This window comes from Triticum urartu, chromosome 4A, assembly GCF_056163025.1.
Source record: "Triticum urartu cultivar PI428250 chromosome 4A, HENAU_Tu73, whole genome shotgun sequence".
NCBI lineage: Eukaryota > Viridiplantae > Streptophyta > Magnoliopsida > Poales > Poaceae > Triticum > Triticum urartu.
This window is the reverse complement of record NC_141876.1, coordinates 595,960,326-595,979,334: the sequence shown is the minus strand read 5'-3', so window position 1 is coordinate 595,979,334 and position 19,009 is coordinate 595,960,326. Positions and strand designations below refer to the sequence as shown.

The window sequence follows — 19,009 nt, the reverse complement described above, 5'->3', positions numbered from 1 at the left end:
CTTATATATATTTAATGTGCCCTCCAAAAAGTAACTCAACATTCAAAAATTGTATCATGATAATTCAAATGAACACATGCATTTTATTGCTTTATTTTTTGCCAAGTGTCTTATAAAAACACTAGGCAAAGACCTTACTTTGTTGAATGTAACACTCGGCAAAGCATATGTTTGCCGAGTGTCATTTTTTTCTTGCTGAATGTTGTCGTCGATACCCTCGACAAAGGGCTTATTTGTCGAGTGCTCGATAAAATACCCCCGGCATACAATATTTTCCCGTAGCGATGCTTGAGATCTAAGCCTATAGTCTAACAAATATCTTAATGGTGGTTTCTAATGTACTATTAGGTAAGTGTATTTATAGAAAATTGTAGAATGTAAATTGAACCATTGGCATTGCCTTGCAGGGTTTTTTGGGGGAACCATTGAGCTTTATTAATCACCGAATAGGACTACAATCATGCTGAATAGTATCAGCATGGAAGGTTAGGTTTGGTTGACAACATGTGCATGCTTTGTACTTGATGTATTATGGTAATCACTAGTGGTTGGGGCGCCACCCTGTGGCGCCGCTTGAGAGGAAGTTGTGCGCATATTTTTATTTTAAAAAATACATAGAGTCCTCGCCTCCATCTAAAAACACATCTCAAAAAAAAAACCCTCACCTTTATCTAAAAAAGAAGTAAAAAAGAAAAAAGAAAAAATTACCACAACAGCCTACCGGCGAGTGCCACTTTGCATAACCCTCCATTTAAAAATACCAGAGGTCCTCATTTTCATCTAAAAAAATACATTTTAAAAAATAATCCACACCTTCATCTAAAAAGAATTCCAAAAAATTTCTCACTGCGGCCAACTAGCTTGCGCCATGTGGCATAGTTGGTTGATCGCCCTTCACGCGTAGCTTAATGGTTTTAATAAGTGAATGTAAAAAATGTCTTCAGTATTTTTGCATTCATATAATTTGATTTGTCCATCTACAACACATTTCGTCTCATTTGGAGTAAATAGCATAAAACTACTACTTTACAGGCTAGGGTTCCAAAAAACTACCGGATTTTATTTTTTCTCAGAAAACTACCAAATGGGTGGTCGGCTGTTTCAAAAAACCCAAATCGTCGAGTCTTTATCAGTTGATCACGATTATGACAGGTTGAGCCCACAGCTAAACAAACCGTTTGTTTGACCGTTTACTTTGACCGTTAACTTACATCTAGGTCCCATATGTCAGTTTTGTAAAAAGCAATCGGGTCCCTACAAGTTTTCTAAAAAAGCAATCAAGTCCCTATAAGTTTTCTAAAAAAAGCAATCGGGTCCCCGTGGCAGCCTCGAGCTCGATCCCACTCGGCAGGGCAGCGCTGCCTCCTCCGGCCGGCGAGCCGCGCCCGCAGCGGCCGGGTCCATGCCGGCGGCCGGCGAGCCACGCCCGCCATGCAGTGCCTTGCCTGCCCTGCAGCCGCCGCCACGCCATGCCTCGCCTGCCCCGCGGCCACCGCCACGCCATGCCCCGCCTGCCTCGCGGCGGCCGCCGCCACGCCGTGCCTCGCCCGCGGCCGCCGCCATTCCCTGGCGCGAGCTCCTCAAGCTCAACGCAGATGGCTTGCACCGCTGCTGGAGTGCCGCGGACGAGGCCGGCCTTGTCGCAACCGTCGCCACCAGGAGCTCCGGCTTCGCCGGCTTGGGAGGGGAAGGGGGTCGCCGGCTTGGGAGGGGAAGGGGGTCGCCGGATTGGGAGGGGAAGGGGGTTGCCTACTCGGGGGGGGGGGGGGGGGGGGGGGGGGGGGAAGGGGGTCGCCGGCTTGGGAGAGGAGCCTCAGGGCCGCCGTGCCGCCAGAGGAGCGGTTCCTGGTGGGCAGGGTCGAGCGACCGAGGCATAGCAGCGGGCGGCGACGGTGCCGCACTACCCGTGCCGGATTTCGCCGGCCCCGTGAGAGAGGAAGTGGTTGGCGACGACTCCAAGTGGCACCCCATGGCTCGCGGCAGCGTCTCCAGCAGCGCCATGGTGCGCGACGGCGACCCCGAGGCGTGGATTCTAGGTGGCGGCGACATGGCCGGGGATGGCCGGCGGGATTTACTGGGCCGGATTGCTTTTGTAAAATTGTTGAGGGGCTTGATTGCTTTCTTTAAAATATTTGCAGGACCCAGTTTTTTAAAAGAGACAGTGACATGTGGGCCTCAAATGTCAGCTAACGGTCAAACAAACAGTCAAACAGACGGTGCGTTTAGTGGCGGGCCCGACTTGTCATAAACATGTTTAATTTTTTAACAAAGAGGATTTGGGGTTTTTTGAAACAGCCGACCGCTCGTTTGGTAGCTTTCTGAGAAAAATTAAAAAGTGGTAGTTTTTTGAAACCCTAGCCTGTAAAGTAGTAGTTTTATGCTATTTACTCTCTCATTTGGGGTGCAAGAACTTCGGCAAATTTTTTGGAATAAAAGGTTGTGCATGAACTTAGAAATCTAGCAATACAATCTAGAGGACGTCCATCATAGAGAAAATAACAAGCTAACTAAACTCACCGTCGCGAGATTAGTTTGTTCTACTTTTTTTTTGAGAAAAGGTCTAAAGCCATATATTAAGTGTCAAAGGTCCTTACAAATACACTCTTCCAGAAAAATTGAAATACATTCAAAATCTTTGGGGTGACCAAGTGTTCTTGTTGCATCCACGGCGGCGCGCCGTGAGCATAACTTGATGCCACTTTTGGGCATCTGCCTCAGTGGTGCAAACATTTTCAAACCCATGTGCTTGTAGAAGCATTGACCGAGAAGTCGTCGATGTAGATTAGGAGGCGCCGACGATCACGATCTACGAAGAAAATTGTCGCCCTAGAGAAAAAAACATCAATAAGAGCATGTAGAAACTCCGAAAGCCAGCCGAATCTAGATGGATTCATCGGAAACCTAAACGGACCGGATCCCAGAAGACCCACCGGAGTCACAGCTCCACACGCCTCCACCGGTGAAAGACACACCAATGCAATCGGGATAGGGTGGAGAGAACATTATTCCTACCCCTGGGCAACGCCACGGCTTTGTCGCCCGACCCAAACCAAACATAAAGAGAAAACCTGAAAAACGCCCATGTCGTTATTCGATAAGTTTGGATCTGATGTTGAGCTCGCTGTCAGTTAGAACTGTGCACCGACGCCTTCGTCTCTGATGCTCTGGCCAAGCCGGGCCACCGATGAATACCTTCGCCCTAGATCCCACTGATCGTCGTCGGCTTCACCAACACGAATGTCCCGCACTGCCGTTCGAGCACCCATGTCTTTCGCCGTCCCACAACAACCCTCCAATGCCTCCAAAGTAGCCCCCCCCCCCCCCGATACGGACCTCCCCGCCAGCGTCGACGACGCGCCTTAGCGGCGGCGAGAGGAGTAGATGAACGAGTGACAGCTAGGGTTTGTCCGTCGCATTCTTAGTCATTTTGTCCCTGCCTGATTGGCTTGTTCTACATACACACACCATTGGTCCATCATGTAGAAAGTTCTACAATAATCATGTGCGCACTTGCGAGAATGGTTAGCTTCAAGTCTAGTCAGTAGAGGTCTTTTTTTAGAACAATTGTTCGATGTCAGAATGAGCAATGTGACACCACAATCGCCTTCCTGCTTTTGTTTTCAAATTGTTCTGTCGTCACGAGGAATGAGATTGTGGAACTTTTCAAAATGCATAGCAAGGGTTTGGCAAGGGAGTGGATGCGGCGCATACGCTAAGGCGGTGGTGAGGACACCAAAGGGGCCACCGACAGATCATAGTGAGGTGCAGGATGCATCCTAATTTTGCTTCTTTCGAGGTCCTTCTTGTAATTGTGCTTTATATGTTTATTGTCATTTATAAAGCAGGATTTTAGTATTCAAAAAATATTTTATTCTAAATATTTTTATGTCTCTCATAACCTGTCTTTGCTTTTTGAGAAGAAGAAAATAAAATATACTCCCTCCGTTCCTAAATATAAGTCTTTGTAGAGATTCCACTATAGACTACATACAGAGCAAAATGAATGAATTTATAATCTAAAATGCATCTATATACATCCGTATGTGGTCCATAGTGAAATCTCTACAAAGACTTATATTTAGAAATGGAGGGAGTATAATATAAAATAAAAAGGTGAAGTGGGCCGACTTGTTTATCTGCTGGCTGAGGCCCATATATCTTTACCTATACTAATAAAGCGGCTATCGCTTCTGGTCGTCTGTCATTAAAATTACTCTTCAATTTGATAAAAATTATCCATCAATGCCACCCGTAAGTGAAAAACGATTCATTTTTTCGACCAAAAATCGCCGCCTCCTACACTGTTTTATAGGTGCGAGACGAGTAGAAGTCAATGAGTGATGAGTAGCAGGGTGGTTGTTCGATTGCTCCTCTAGCGACAAGACTAGGGTTCGATCCCCAGCTTCTAAAATTTTGTCGTTCTTTTCTCACGCATGACCCATCTATGCATTCATGGGCCGGCCCATATGCGGGACTTTACTCCCCTGTTTCTTCTCATTTTACTTTTTTGTCTTTTCTGTTTTCTTTCTTCTTTAAATTAATTCGGGATCTAATATTCTAAAGTTACGAGTTTTCAAACAAAATGTTTGAGAAATCATACAATATATGTGAATTCAAAAATGTTTAGAAAATCATAAAAAATTGCAGATTTAAAAAATGTTGGTGGTTTTGCAAAATTGTTTGCAATCTTATAAAAGAATCACAATTTGGAAAAATGGTCGGGAAATAAAATCATGTTCATGATTTTGAAAAAAATGATCGTGTAGTCAAAACATATTCGAAAATCTGAAAAAAAAATGTCCATGACATTTTAGAAAATGTTCACAAAAAAATTATTTTTAAAATTTGTTCCCCAATTTTAAAAAAAATCATCGATTCAAAAAATGTTTGTTGAGTCAAAAATGTTAATGAATTTGAAACCGTTTCATACATTTAAAAAAGTTTGTAAACAAAACTAAAGCTTATTATTTTTTTGAGAAAATAAAAGTTTCAAAAAAACATGTTTGTCGATTCGAAAAACTGTTCACTGATTCAAAAGTATTTTATGTTTAGGATTCGATTAGTTTTTTGAAAGTCTTTATATGTCTTGGCGTTGGGAGTAGTTCGTAGTCAATGAGATTTGTTTTTAAAGTTTTAAACGTTCCCTTGCGCAACATAATAACAAATATGGCATGCACTGGCAAACTCATAGCCTTGTGATTTACTGCATCGAATGTATTATGATCACGTGGACATCGCGATCATCGGCTAGGGTGAGAAAAAGAATAGAAACATGGTGATCCACTGTGTTAAAATAGAGTATGCTTATATGTCAGGATATTGAGTCATACTTATTTGGTTAGCCATATTTTTTTGTCTTCCGTGCAACCCACCGGCATATTTGCTAGTGCTAACCAAAGCCAGTGCAAGGTCTCCCACGAGGGACGAAGCGGAGGGGAAACTTATAGTGGTGCGCCGCCCCCATGGCCGGAAGCCGTCGCCGCCGCCGCGCTAGAGAGCTGCTGCCGCAGCAGGGCACCGAACCCTCGCCGCCGGAAGACGCCGCTCTGAGCTCGAGGTCTGCACCCTGACCGCAACCGTAACCTCGCTCGTCTCTCCTTTTTCTTCCAAATTTTATCTAGGGTTTGTTTATTTATTATAAGCGGACGCGAGTGGTCCATCGAAACTAGAATCAGTACGCGCTCTAGTGATTTCGTAGTGAAATTTAGTAGTGGTTGTAGTGCACTGGCCTCCCCTGAATTTGGATCTGCAGCACTGTCTAGTGTCTACCAGGTGCGTCTGTACTAGCAATGTAACATTGAACAATTTCACTCGGATCAGTTGTTGATAACTTCATTGTCTCTCATCAGTGAGATGGTTTCGTTCCTTAACTACAATGCTGTAGATGCGTATTACAGTTTTGATAGCTTTTGTTTTGGCCGTGGTCATATTGCTGCCTTGGTTCAGTCAGCCATGAACTGAAACTCGTTGTCAAATGTGATTTGGTGGATACTTTTAGAGACTATTATTGAGAAGGAATAAGTTTTAAAAATTATCGAACTTGTCCACATAAACAGGGGACGGATTATCATCCTTTTTTGTGTTATGGAAATGTATATTCATCACTTGATGTGATTCAATTTATTGCATGGTTGGGTTGGATCCAAAGTAAAATCAGCAATGAGTGCGTCTCATTTCATCAGCATATGGTCTCTTGTTCATTTGGTCTTTCTCATGGAGCATGGTCATGGTGCTGCCATGAACAATAATAGATAACGGCCAAGTGAATTGCAGAGTACCATGAAAGACTCATCACATAAAGTTTTCTAGAAGAAGGGGTGCATACTATTGCGTTTTTAGCAAAATTATCACAGAGACCAAGTAAATTGCAGATAAGAAAAATCATCACATAAAAGTTTTCTAGAAGAAGGGGACCATACTATTGCGTGTTTGCGTCGAAGAAAATCATCACTATAATGCACCCCCTCTGTCAAGATATATAAAAAAAGCAAGTAGAAAAGGAACGCAAGTCGTAGGTGGTGCTGGAATAGCTTCTTCTAATTGAAGTTTGGTGTGTCACAGTTGACATTCCTGTTTGCCTTATTGTTCAGTTAAAGCGTATTGCATTTCTTGTAGTATATTAACTCCTGAAATATTCATTAAAATATTTATGTTCCAGTTCTTTATTTTGATCCATTATTCTTGAATTTCTATGTGGCAGAGAAGTTACCACTGTGGAGAGTCCCTGCCCTGCCTCAGCCTCTACCTCTTCGCCTTTGTCTGGACCTCATGTTTGTGCAGATCTCCTGGACAGCCTGCTTCACGAAATAATTGCTCTCTTTAACTCATTCCAAGACTTCCTTGCTTTCATTGGCACCTGCCACTCATGGCGCACTGCAGTCTCTACCTTTCCCTTTGTGTATACATTCAGCTTCCCGCCACTCCATTTCAAACCAGATGGTCCATATGTTCATCCACATAGTGGCGATATCAAGCCCATCCTTTTATCTAATTGCAGATGGCAGCTCAGTGATCCTACCAAGAAAAACTTATCCCTTGTGTGCTCAGTGCCTGAAAATAGTCCAAATGCAATGCACTATTTGGGCTGCTCATATGGGTATCTTATCTTCTCCTACGAGGAGCACTGCCTCCTTGTGGATGTGTACACTGGTAGCAAGGTGAAGCCCCCCAAACTCCCACCCAACAACAATCTTGGGTACTTTTGTGGCATAGGCATCCTTACGGCTCCATTAATTTCAGCCAACTCTCGCCTCCTCCTTTTCTCGAGGGCTTCCATGTTTGAGTGGCAGGTTGGAACAAACTCCTGGTCAGAGCACCCTCTTGATCTTGGCCGCGAACGCATCTATCAGATTGTGTTCTTCAAAGGTGATATCTTTGCCATAGATGCTCTTATGAGGCTCCACACTATACACTTGACACCTCGGTTCAGCATGCGAGAAGTACCAATTCAATGGGAATTCCTGTCTATTAACTTATGGTTGGTGGTCTGTGGTGACATGCTCCTCATGATTGCCCAGAGGTTAAACTCTGGCGGATTGGATGGCTCATCCTTTAAGGTCTTTCGACTCGACTTCACTGTTGAACCAGCTAAGTGGGTGAAGGTGGAGAAGTTGGAAAATATTGCCCTGTTTGTTAGCCTTGATAGGAAAGATCCTACATTTTATTGCATGAGCCCAGAAAGATGGGGAGGAAAGAGTAACTGCATTTATTTTGCAAGGCTATCTGAAGATCCTGAGGAAACTTGGTCTGCCGCTGAGCTTGGTCAGCTAGTGCCAAAAAACGCAGTTCACCCCATGTTCTATGGTATGTCATTCCCTCCCGACTGTGGTGTACTGAGTAGCCTATGGGTGTTCCCCAGTTTAATTTATGGTTCTGGCTAGTGATCCTGTCACAGGGTTTTTATCTTAGTTAGCAATTGGTTTTGTAGCCATGATGGTTTCTGACTTTGGGAGCAACGTTTTGTGTTCAAGTACAATTGATCTCTATTGGCATGCTGCTCTTACGCCTGGGTGTATTGTGCATTTGTCATGTGCTTGCACCGGGTTTCATCCACGTGCTGATAAATGAGACATATTGTCAAGTATAACTTGGGTACTATTCTGGGCAAACTCATCGTGTATTCAACTTCACTTTACCTACCTTATTATGTGTACATGCTGGGGTGCTCTAAACCACCACCTTGGATAATTTTTCTTTTTGCTGGATTGGATTGAATCGTTCATTGTTGAACTGGATGTAATGTACCGGATGGTGGTTTTCTTCCCCTTTTTAGTTGGTAATTTGTTGATGGAGCAGGAGAAAGCTTGCATGTTTACTCAGGAACCACTCTGCAAATCACGTCTTGTGCTTACATCTTATTGGGTGGGGTCTCTGTCTTAAGCTTGTGCGTCTTGTGCTTACATCTTATTGGGTGGGGTCTCTGTCTTAAGCTTGTGCCTCTGTATTCTGTATGTACAACTTGGGCAAGCAATGGCTCCATCTCACATAACGAACCAGTTTTCTTTTCTCACGTACAAGTACATCACTAATAGACTAGCTCATCATTTTCATTTACAAAAAACATTCAAAATGACAGGACTAAATCAGCAATATGTATGTTTGAAACAGATGTTAGAATAATCCGAGGCACTCCGTCTTCTACCAAGGACCAAGCAATCACACAAACACGACACCGAGATTTGTTAACGAGGTTCACCATCATGGTTACATTACATCCCCGGGGCCTGACTACGGGCGCTCCTCCCCGTGACACCGTCACAATACTGCACCCCGGCTGCACGGGCGCCGGCACACGCCACCGGCTCCCCCGCGTGCCCGTGCTATTATGTTGGCATGGGTTACATCGTGTGCCTACCCCTGATATATATGAGAGGCCTAGGATACAAGTGTCCTATTAGGACACACCTCCTACCCTGTCTACACACAGTCCAAACCAAGTCCAACTGTAACCTACCTTGTACAATAATATTCGACATAATTCTAACAAACTCCACATTGGCGAATATTCTCCACCATCTTGAATTCGTCCGTGCGTCGAACCTCCATGTATATTGGACTTGAGATACACCATGAGCACCGCTGCTACTCCCAGACTCCATGTGACTCCACCTGTAACTGTAGTCCCTTCTCGTCTTCATCACAGTCAACACTCGAGCAAAAATTAAGTTCCTTGTTACTCTACTTTATGCTCCCAACTTCCGGAGTATCCGCTCAACGCCATCACACACTGATCATTAATCTGCGTGAAAATGAACAACTCACATATTGGGTGTCACATATAAGAGTTATCTGAACTCAACATCACCGCTCTTTCATGACCGTCTGTCTGAAACTTGAAGGAATTTCACCGTCGCCCCGTGTCACTTTGAGTCAAATTCACAGTTGTCTCACCCTTTTCCCCGGATAGTCTCTGACATGTCCCACAACTATAGCACTCAACCTCCTTCTGTACTTGTCACCCGCACTTTGCCATGTGCACCGAACACCACAGAATATACGGCCATGTACTCTCTCCGCTTTTGACAATTTCAGACTTTTCGTCACTTTCACAGATTCTCCATGGTCAACTCCTGTCCATCTTCCGGCACCGATAAACCCAGTCACCAACTTGAATCCGGTACTCGTCAACACTGCTTCAGCACCCATTTGTCTGACCACCAGTGCCTTGGCCTGTCGCTGTGTCACTGTGCTTACCGCACGCCTCGCCGCTATCACCGCGTCGAGCCTCTGCTGTCCTGGTCGAGTCTCCCGGGTAGCTAGCCCCCACTATCTCAACTCCCACTGCAGAGAACCATCGATCATCACCGACCGATGCCGAGTATCACGCCTCCATCAGACCACTGGTACCCAGTCCGATCCACGTGTCTCTCGCTATCCCGCTGAAATAGGCTTCGACTCTCCGAATTCTTACGCCGTAACCCCTCTATCAGCACAGAGTGAAGTCATCCGTCTGACTCCAGCTCCACCTTCAACATGACTCCATGGTGGTTGTACGTGCCACCCTCCCGCGCCCTGTCGACTCCAAGCTCTCATGTGCACCGTCTTGAATCAACCCTGCGCCATAGTCTGTTGAAGCCGCACAAGCCCTCAAGCCTGCATCACGTGTTTCCACGCCCCAAAAGCCGGCCACCATCAGCATCACGCTCCTGTGTCGTCATCGCTGAAATCACCGCCGTCTTCTACTTTGACCGACATTCCCGTCGATCCATCAGACTGTCCAGTCCAACCCAGCCGAAATTATCCGACTGCAATCATGCTTCACCCTGCGTCGTGTCCGCCTGCACATCTTCATGCCTTGCTTAACGCCTTGTGTATGCATGATCCTGCCACGACGAACTCCAGACTCCTCCGAGCCTTATACGCACGTCGCCATCCTCGCCACATACTCTTTGAACCCTCAGAACAATCTTAACGGAAAAACTTCCATGCAAAATACCTATTCCTTGCACCATAATTTTTTCATATCCATTGCCCAGTACTTGTACGTGTACTCTAGCAGCAAGACAAATTGTTTCATCTCTCAACTGCCCCTGTACGCAATCAAGTTCCGTATGCATGTGTCGACAGGCACTAAAGCCTTCTTTTTTTTTAACCACAAATCTCACGAACCAGCCTCGCCACGATGCACCCTCGACCTGCAACTTGCACGCCAGCCTCTACCCAACTCGCACACGCATACGGGCCTCTAGCGCAGCAAACCCACACGACCTCGCCTAGGCCTGTTGCCGGGCTGCAACGAGCCTAGCTCCTCCACGACTGGGCCACCTTGGACGCCACCTAGGCCACGCGCCTGGCTCTGACTTGCCGTTCGCTCGACCCTACACGACGCTTGCGTCAGCCCCTGTCGTCTGCCAGCGAGCCCTCGCCAGCCGCCGCATCGCGTTATGCCCGAAACCAATCTGACGATCACCAAAGTCGCCGATAACCTGCTGCCTTTCGCTGATTCCGTCTGCTTTCCGATTGTTCTCCTCTAGATTAACAACCAGCGCTCTTCTCGAACCTTGCTCATGATACCACTTGTTAGAATAATCTGAGGCACTCCGTCTTCTACTGAGGACCAAGCAATCACACAAGCACGATACCGAGATTTGTTAACGAGGTTCACCATCATGGTTACATCCCCGGGGCCTGACTACGGGCGCTCCTCCCCGTGACACCGTCACAATACCGCACTCCGGCCGCCCGGGCGCCGGCACACGCCGCCGGCTCCCCCGCGTGCCCGTGCTATTATGTTGGCATGGGTTACATCGTGTGCCTACCCCTGATATATATGAGAGGCCTAGGATATAAGTGTCCTATTAGGACACAACTCCTACCCTGTCTACACACAGTTCAAACCAAGTCCAACTATAATCTACTTTGTACAATAATATTCGACATAATTCTAGCAACAGAGAGCCAAGATTTCATTTCAAAAAGACAGAGAGCCAAGAGTTGACATGTTCTGTGGCCCTCATGGACCGCCATCTTGGAGCGCAACTCTGTCAACTTGTCTCTGATGAAAATAACCCTGTTGATTTCTACGTGTTCGCAAGGATGAGAAATTACTAGGTATCACAAGGCAAAATACCAAGCAATGATGCATGTTGGATGATATTCAGCGAATCTACCGGTTAGAAAGAAGCTGCAGGTTAGGTAGGCCAACGGCACGCATGTCATGACGTCAGTTACGGAGTCGGTCAGAAGTCAAGCGGGAGACTTTCTGGGGAGAAGCTGGCCGGTCTGATAGGCCACCGGCGGCCACCCGGTGATGGAGCATCTGCCGGTGTGGGCAATGTCGATGGGGAGGCCGCGATATGTGGGCCAATTTCAAAGGGCGTGTTTGGTATGCGGTGCGGGAGCATCATCAGTTGATGGAGTGAGTCTTGAGATCACTCATTATCTACTAGGTTGGTGCAGTGACACCATTAGATTATTCATGGGACTGAAATCATACAGTTTTCGTCGTGTTTTGGAAGTTCTTAGAGCTAAGGTTGTAGGCTACGAAGAGAGTTAAATTCTGTAGAGACCGACAGCTGGACACGTCCCCCCTGATTCCCATTGAATTTGGAATTTCATATTGAATGTGTTACAAAAATAATCATCCCCTATTAGATTGCTATGTTCCAAACAAAGTAGCTTCCTTTCGGCAGTACTCCACAGTTTCTATCACAGTTCGGTAAAAAAAAACTAAAGATTTTACTCAGCATACATTTATTTATAGGTTCCCATAGTAGCACTTAAAATACATACCACATGTATAATATTTGCCTGTGAAATTTTTACAACATTTTATCGACTAGGATTCTACAAACATCGCAAACTTTGAAGAAAACTTAATTGTTTGCTGTCAAAGTCCAACCATTGCGAATCGGAAATAGTCTTTGAACCATGCAAGCAAAAGGCTACGATAGGAACCATCTGCTTTAAGATTAGCAGAACCGGGTGACAAAGCATGTTAGAGGGGGGAGATGTACTGAAAAAAGGTTAGAGGGAATTTGTGCCAAACCTCACATTTGGGGCATTAAACGGACTTGTCTCGGAAATGGAGCATACAAATTGTTTCTTATAAGTACTGAAAATTAATTGCCCTCTCTTTTTATTCATAAACAAAATATCATGCTGTGTTGTCAATTGGCCACACAACATTTTGACAAAATCTCCAAACACATGTAAAAAACTGCAAAATATAGAATAAACTTCTTAACCACACATGTATTTGGCATCACAAGTTTAAATTAACGTCACTTGCCATGCCCATCTAAATGCTGTAAACAAAAAGAAAACATTTGCCTTCAATGTTTTCACATTTTATATTTGAACGTGGTGTCCTTTTTATGGTACCAATTTCTTTTTGTACTTGCGACATTTTTCATACTTTGCGTAACAAGTCTGAATGATGATTAGTTATGCTACAATTATGTGTGACATGTTGGCACACTGATTTTTGTGATTTCTTATTGTTAGTGAGTTGTTTGAATTATTATTTTTGAGCGCTAGTGAGTTGTTTGATTTTTTTTAGGCGCGTGAGTTTGATGGCAATACGATTTTCCCGTGACAGTCTTGGGCCTAGATAATCAAAATTGAGCAGCACGCAACAGACCATTGTCCTTTTTGGGCTGGCCTCGAAGGGCTCTTAGATTTTGTGCTTTTTTCTTCTCTACCATATCTTTCAGTTTTCTTTCTGTGTTTTTTCTTTTTTCTTTTTTGATGAAGTTTGATAGGATAAGTCAGATTGAAGCCACTTTTAGGGGCACCTCTCATGCCGATGCGGTTCATGCTCAAGCGGCAAAATCATTGAGGTCAAAATCATGATTATTCATCATGAAGACCTAGTAGATAATAATTGGACTTCCCGCATGTAAAATTTTGATTTTATTTTAAATTTATGAACATTTTTAAAATTTATGAACATTAGCGAACGGACACATGTTTTCTTTTTCTCACCGAAGGGCGTAACTGCGAGAGAGCTATTCTTGTAGGGACGCGATGATACAGAGGGACGCGAAGGGAGAGACGCGTCAGTTGCCTGTTGGCAACGGCATGGCAGTTAACAAGGGGAGATTTCCTTCCAATTAAACATGTGTGTTTAATTCTAACAGGCTAGTAACCCCCGCACTGAGCTACTCTTGGCTTGGCTTTGCCTCCCAAAAATAAAAAGACACTCGTCACGCACAGTGTGGAATCGATCGATGGTGTCGTCTCCACACTCGGCGACCCGGGCGGACGACGCTCGCTTCCTCCGGCGATGGAGATCGCGTCCAGCGGCTAACTAGTCGTCGACGCATCAGTTCCTCGACATTGGCGCGCTGTTTTTCGTTTTCCCTTTTCCGGCGGGAGCAGAGCAGAGACGGCAGCACGACGAACGTCGCTCGATCGGCCAGCATCATCGCTCCTCACCCAACATCTCGTGATTCTTGACGCGTTGCTTTGGTTGGTCTTAAATCAATTATTACTACTCTGTATTTTTTGACGCGTAGTAAATCACTCTGCCTCTGTCTCTGTTCTAGCCTGGCACTGGCAGCCGTGTGGTCGCCGCGCCCGCGCCCGCGCGCTGCTCTGTTCTAGCAGTCACCATGCATCACGCCGGTCGGTCGGTAAAATTCGGTTCGTTTCAAAAAGGAAACTGATAGGTATTGGCCCAGTATATATATACGCCGAAGAGAGAGATAAAAACCTCGCTAGGGTTCGTCCGTCCCTTGTCAGAGCTCAGGGCTCGGCCGCCGCGCCCTATGCTTCTCTTCTCCGCAAAGCCAGCCAGCCATGACCCCCCTTCTCCTCCCCCTCCGGTAAGGTACGTACGCGCGTTCCAGTCCATCCTGGATTCGACTCTTTCTAAGACGGCGGTGAATCTGAATGAATTTCAGGGGCCCGGGTCAGTAGCGCGCCGGATCTTTAAATTCCCGCGGGAGGACTCATGTGCCGCACCTTCCAGTTCACGCCGGATTCGACTCCGTTTATATACCTCTCTCTATATAACGCTGGGGTGAATTTTTGAATTGAATTTCAGGGCCTGTCCGTCCGCATTTCTTTCTTCTTCATCATCATGGGAGTAATGCTGCTTATCAAATTATTTATATGACCGGATCAATAACACAGCAGCACAAGCAGAGGATTCCACCTACGGAGTGCAAGCCAACTCGGTTTTACTCCGGTGTACGGATAACTTATAATTTTTTTTGGAATAATAATAAGAGTAATAATCGGCGAGCTCGTGTAGCTGCAGTCGGATTAGGACCCTCCCTCCCTTTCCGACTGGGAGGGGGCTTTAATTGCTGCTCCCGGTGCAGCGCTAGTCATTATTTTATAAATAGTGGCAGAATTAGGACCAGGATTGGCCTGTGATAATCAAGCCTCCACGCTCGCCTCAAAGATTCATTCCATTCAGACCGAACCACCGAAATAGTGCTACCCACAGCTCCAATGGAGCTGAATAATAGCGATAACAACGACGGTTCCCTCAGCCAAGTAAGTTCCCTCTCTTCTTGATCGCCATGCCTCTTTGTTCTCAATCTAACACTGTAAACTCTTAACAGTTATTGTAGCTAGCATGCCATGTAAATGTTGACTGTTTTATCCTTTAAGTTGTTTGCCTAGCGTGTTATGAGCCAAATTACCTATATCACGTGGTTTTGACAGACTGAAATACCTCTGAATAATCAGAGCCAAAAACTATGGCCAGATTTGGGTTCAAAGTTTTGCCATGCCGCGGTGTTTTCGTTTTGTTTTTGGCCCCCTTCAACATGCACTAGTAGAAAAAGGGTCAAATGTGAGACCAGGGCCAAGTCTTGAGATTTCGGGGGCCCGGGGCGAAAGTAGAACTAAGGGCCCCCTAATATAGACATCGAATCGAAATATATAGTATGTATATTTGATGTCCCTTCATTTCGCTATCAAGATTATTTCATATTCTTATATCACAAATATTCATAATATTTTTTTATAAATGCTACTAAATCTAAGCAAATAAATTAAATATGGACTCATGATCACTCAAATAATTTCAAATGTCTCGACTTCGGCAGCATATCTTCCATAGGGCCTTCATCCTCTTGATTAACAATAGTTTGCTTTTCCACAGCAAATACCACCGCCTCATTCAGATCACCTGAATCGCTCATATTCCTCTTGAAAACAATATTAGCGGAATATATATATATATATATATATATATATATATATATATATATATGAAGTAAACAATTAGTACATGTAAACCACAACAACGCCTGATAATGCCCTTTCACAGCAATAGAAAAGCAATATTGATAGTACTATTTATGAACTTGTATCAGTTTCTATGGGGGAAAAAATGCTACGGCATAGGCTACCTCATCTGGCGTACGTGAGGACGGGGGATGTGGCGAGGTTGTCTAGGCGCCGCTGCGCCGATCGGCGTCGTGGCCTCACTGGGCGATGAGGACGAGGTACAGGCACACAGCCGGCAACCACGCAGATGATTAATTGAGCAAACTGTAGGAGATGAGGAGAAAATTGACACCCGGCAATAGCGTCGTGCGTGCGCCGCCGCATTCGTTTGCTTGAATCGCCGATCAGCCGATGCGCCGGTAACTCCTCGATCCGTTCGTGGTGCGTGGATATGCATTATTTTTTTTCCTTTTGAGGGACGTGGATATGCGTTACTAACAACCCTGCTAATTACTACTTGGGCTAGGCCCACTCGTTTCCTAAGCTGTGAAGAGTACGCTGCCCCGCTGGAGAAGGAAGGTGTGTGCGCCCCTGAAGTTTCGCCCCTAGTTACAGACTTCCCTGAATTCCCCGACGGATACCTGCGTACGTACCTCGGTACCTGGGCGGGGGCCTCTCGAGTTTGGGGGCCCCGGGCGGCCGCCCCCCCGCCCCTCCCCAGGGCCGGCCCTGTGTGAGACACATTAGCCCCGGTTTATAACAGAACCGGCACTAATGTGTCCATTAGTGCCGGTTCTAACGGTCAGGCGTGAGAAGATCTTTAGTACCGGTTCGTGATGAACCTTTAGCACCGGTTCGTATCACGAACCGGTACTAATGAGAGTAGTGGCAGGATGTTGTCAGAGTGGGGCCCCTCCAGCACCTTTAGTACCGCTTCGTGTCACGAACCGGTACTAAAGGTCGTCTTATATAAACCCTTCGTCCACCAGCACTCTGTTCTTCCTCCTTTCTCCTCTCCCTCTCCTCTGTTCTTCCTTTCTCCTCTCGAGTTCATCACAAAATTTGCCCCAAATTTGTTAAGATTTGCAGGCCCCCATCCATTCAAATGATCACAAAGGTTAGCAACTTTGTCCTTTCATCTCCCATTGCTAGATTAGCTCTTGCATTGGTTTATATAGCGATTAATTGTGGATTTTAGTAATTTGGGAGGAATTATATGTGGTAGTATTTGATTTATATGCAAATTAAGGTCAAAATAACACTTAGTTTGCATATGTAGGTGTGGTTTACTTAGTGCCTTCTAAATCTCCGTCGTAACCACCGTCGATCGCCCGCACCGTCCCGTCGCCGGCACCACCTTGTGGTGAGCCTCTTGTTCATGAAATTTTATATAAAAAATTGATGTTTGTGTGATTTGGATATATAGTTACTCGTATAATTATCTTACCCGTACGTTGTTTGTTATACATAGTGCCATGGTTTTGATATCCGTCCCCGTCGGCCCTCGTCCTTGTTATGATTCAGATGTGGTATATTCTCTTTTAAAACTATTTGTTGCATTCCGTGTTTATGACAAATTATGCCCATCAAGCTGACATAGATATTTGTATGTAGAAGGTAGTTGAACAGGAAATTCCAACCGACCCTATTGTCGAGAGGTTAAATTTAGTTGAAAGAGAAAACGAGGATTTGAAAGAAAAATTGAAAAGAATTGAGGGGGAGAAGATGGAATTGGAGTTGCATGTTGCTGATGTCGTCGATGATCACAAGATTAAGATGGAGAAAATGCGCTTGAAGATTAGAAAGATAAGAAAATATGCCATTCATAGTGAGGCTTGGTATTATTATGCTGTTGGATCAATTGTTACCTTAGTTGCGATCTTGATCGAATTTGTTGTTGCATTTAAATTCTTTAGCTAGAGAGTTATTTGTTTGTTGCATTTAAGTGTTGTATGAACTTTATGTATTGTATCAATTTGGTGTTTTCGGTGTTGTGTATTGAAGATGAGCCGGCAATGGATGTACGATAACCGATGCTCTCCCGAGTTCATTAATGGCGTGCATACTTTTCTGCTTGCGGCTGAGGCAAACAAGCGGGCGGATGGTTTTATGCCTTGTCCATGTGCTGGCTGTAAGAATGGTCACAATTACTCTACGTCAAGAACCATTCACGTCCACCTGTTTGAGTCCGGTTTTATGCCCCACTATAATGTTTGGACCAAGCATGGAGAAAGAGGGGTTATGATGGAAGACAATAAAGAAGAAGAGGACGACGACAGCTATCCTGGCCATGGGTTCCCTGAATACGATGATACAACAATGAGGGGAGAAGCTGAGCCGGTAATGCGGGAAGAAACTGAGCCGACAATGCGGGAAGAAGCTGAAGAAGAGGCATCGGATGAGCCCGTTGATGATCTAGGTCGGGCCATTGCCGATGCAAAGAGAAACTGCGCAAGTGATTTGGAGAAGAAGAAGTTGCAGCGCATGTTAGAGGATCACAAAAAACTGTTGTACCCGAATTGCGTAGGTGACAAGAAAAAGTTGGGCACCACACTGGAATTGCTGCAATGAAAGGCAGAGAATGGTGTATCTGACAAGGGATTTGGAAAGTTGCTGGTAATGATAAAGAATATGCTTCCAAAGGACAACGAATTGCCCGAGAGTACGTACGAAGCAAAGAAGGTTGTCTGCCCTTTAGAGTTAGAGGTGCAGAAGATACATGCATGCCCTAATGATTGCATCCTCTACCGCGGTGAGTACGAGGATTTGAACGCTTGCCCGGTATGCGGTGCATTGCGCTATAAGATCAGCCGCGATGACCCTGGTGATGTCGAGGGCGAGCGCCCCAGGAAGAAGATTCCTGCCAAGGTGATGTGGTATGCTCCTATAATACCACGGTTGAAACATTTGTTCCAAAATAAAGAGCATGCCAAGGCGATGCGATGGCACAGAGAAGACCATAAGAAAGACGGAAAGTTGAGAGTACCCGCTGACAGGTTGCAGTGGAGAAAAATCGAGAGAAAGTACGGGAAGGAGTTTGCAGATGACGCAAGGAACGTATGGTTTGGTCTAAGCGCAGATGGCATTAATCCTTTTGGGGAGCAGAGCAGCAACCATAGCACCTGGCCTGTGACTCTATGTTTATATAACCTTCCTCGTTGGTTGTGCATGAAGCGGAAGTTCATTATGATGCCAGATCGGAGTTCGGAGTCCTGGATGAGATCGGGGACATGACGAGGAGTCTCGAAATGGTCGAGACGTAAAGATCGATATATTGGACGACTATATTCGAACATCGGAAAGGTTCCGAGTGATTCAGGTATTTTTTGGAGTACCGGAGAGTTACGGGAATACGTATTGGGCCTTATTGGGCCATACGGGA

At 45.4% G+C, this 19,009-nt stretch overlaps 1 protein-coding gene across 2 annotated transcripts; it reads left to right on the top strand.

Moving 5' to 3' along the window:
* The first annotated feature begins 5,377 nt into the window (after nucleotides 1-5,377).
* On the top strand, nucleotides 5,378-8,258 carry LOC125553107 (uncharacterized). Of its 2 annotated transcripts, XM_048716882.2 has the most exons (3): nucleotides 5,378-5,557; nucleotides 6,701-7,803; nucleotides 7,928-8,258. In XM_048716882.2, exons 1-3 carry the CDS (start codon nucleotides 5,463-5,465, stop codon nucleotides 8,065-8,067), a joined length of 1,338 nt encoding a protein of 445 aa, XP_048572839.1. In that variant the 5' UTR covers nucleotides 5,378-5,462; the 3' UTR covers nucleotides 8,068-8,258. The 2 variants fall into 2 exon arrangements, with proteins under 2 accessions (XP_048572839.1, XP_087375268.1); XM_087519142.1 differs by having other exon boundaries at nucleotides 6,701-8,068.
* The last annotated feature ends 10,751 nt before the right edge of the window (nucleotides 8,259-19,009 follow it).

Excerpts from the sequence above, each read along its gene's own strand:
- LOC125553107 (XM_048716882.2), top strand. The coding sequence starts at position 5,463 with ATGGCCGGAAGCCGTCGCCGCCGCCGCGCTAGAGAGCTGCTGCCGCAG. Across the intron at positions 5,558-6,700 it reads GACGCCGCTCTGAGCTCGAG|AGAAGTTACCACTGTGGAGA; the intron begins GTCTGCACCCTG and ends TCTATGTGGCAG. Across the intron at positions 7,804-7,927 it reads AGTTCACCCCATGTTCTATG|CCATGATGGTTTCTGACTTT; the intron begins GTATGTCATTCC and ends TTGGTTTTGTAG.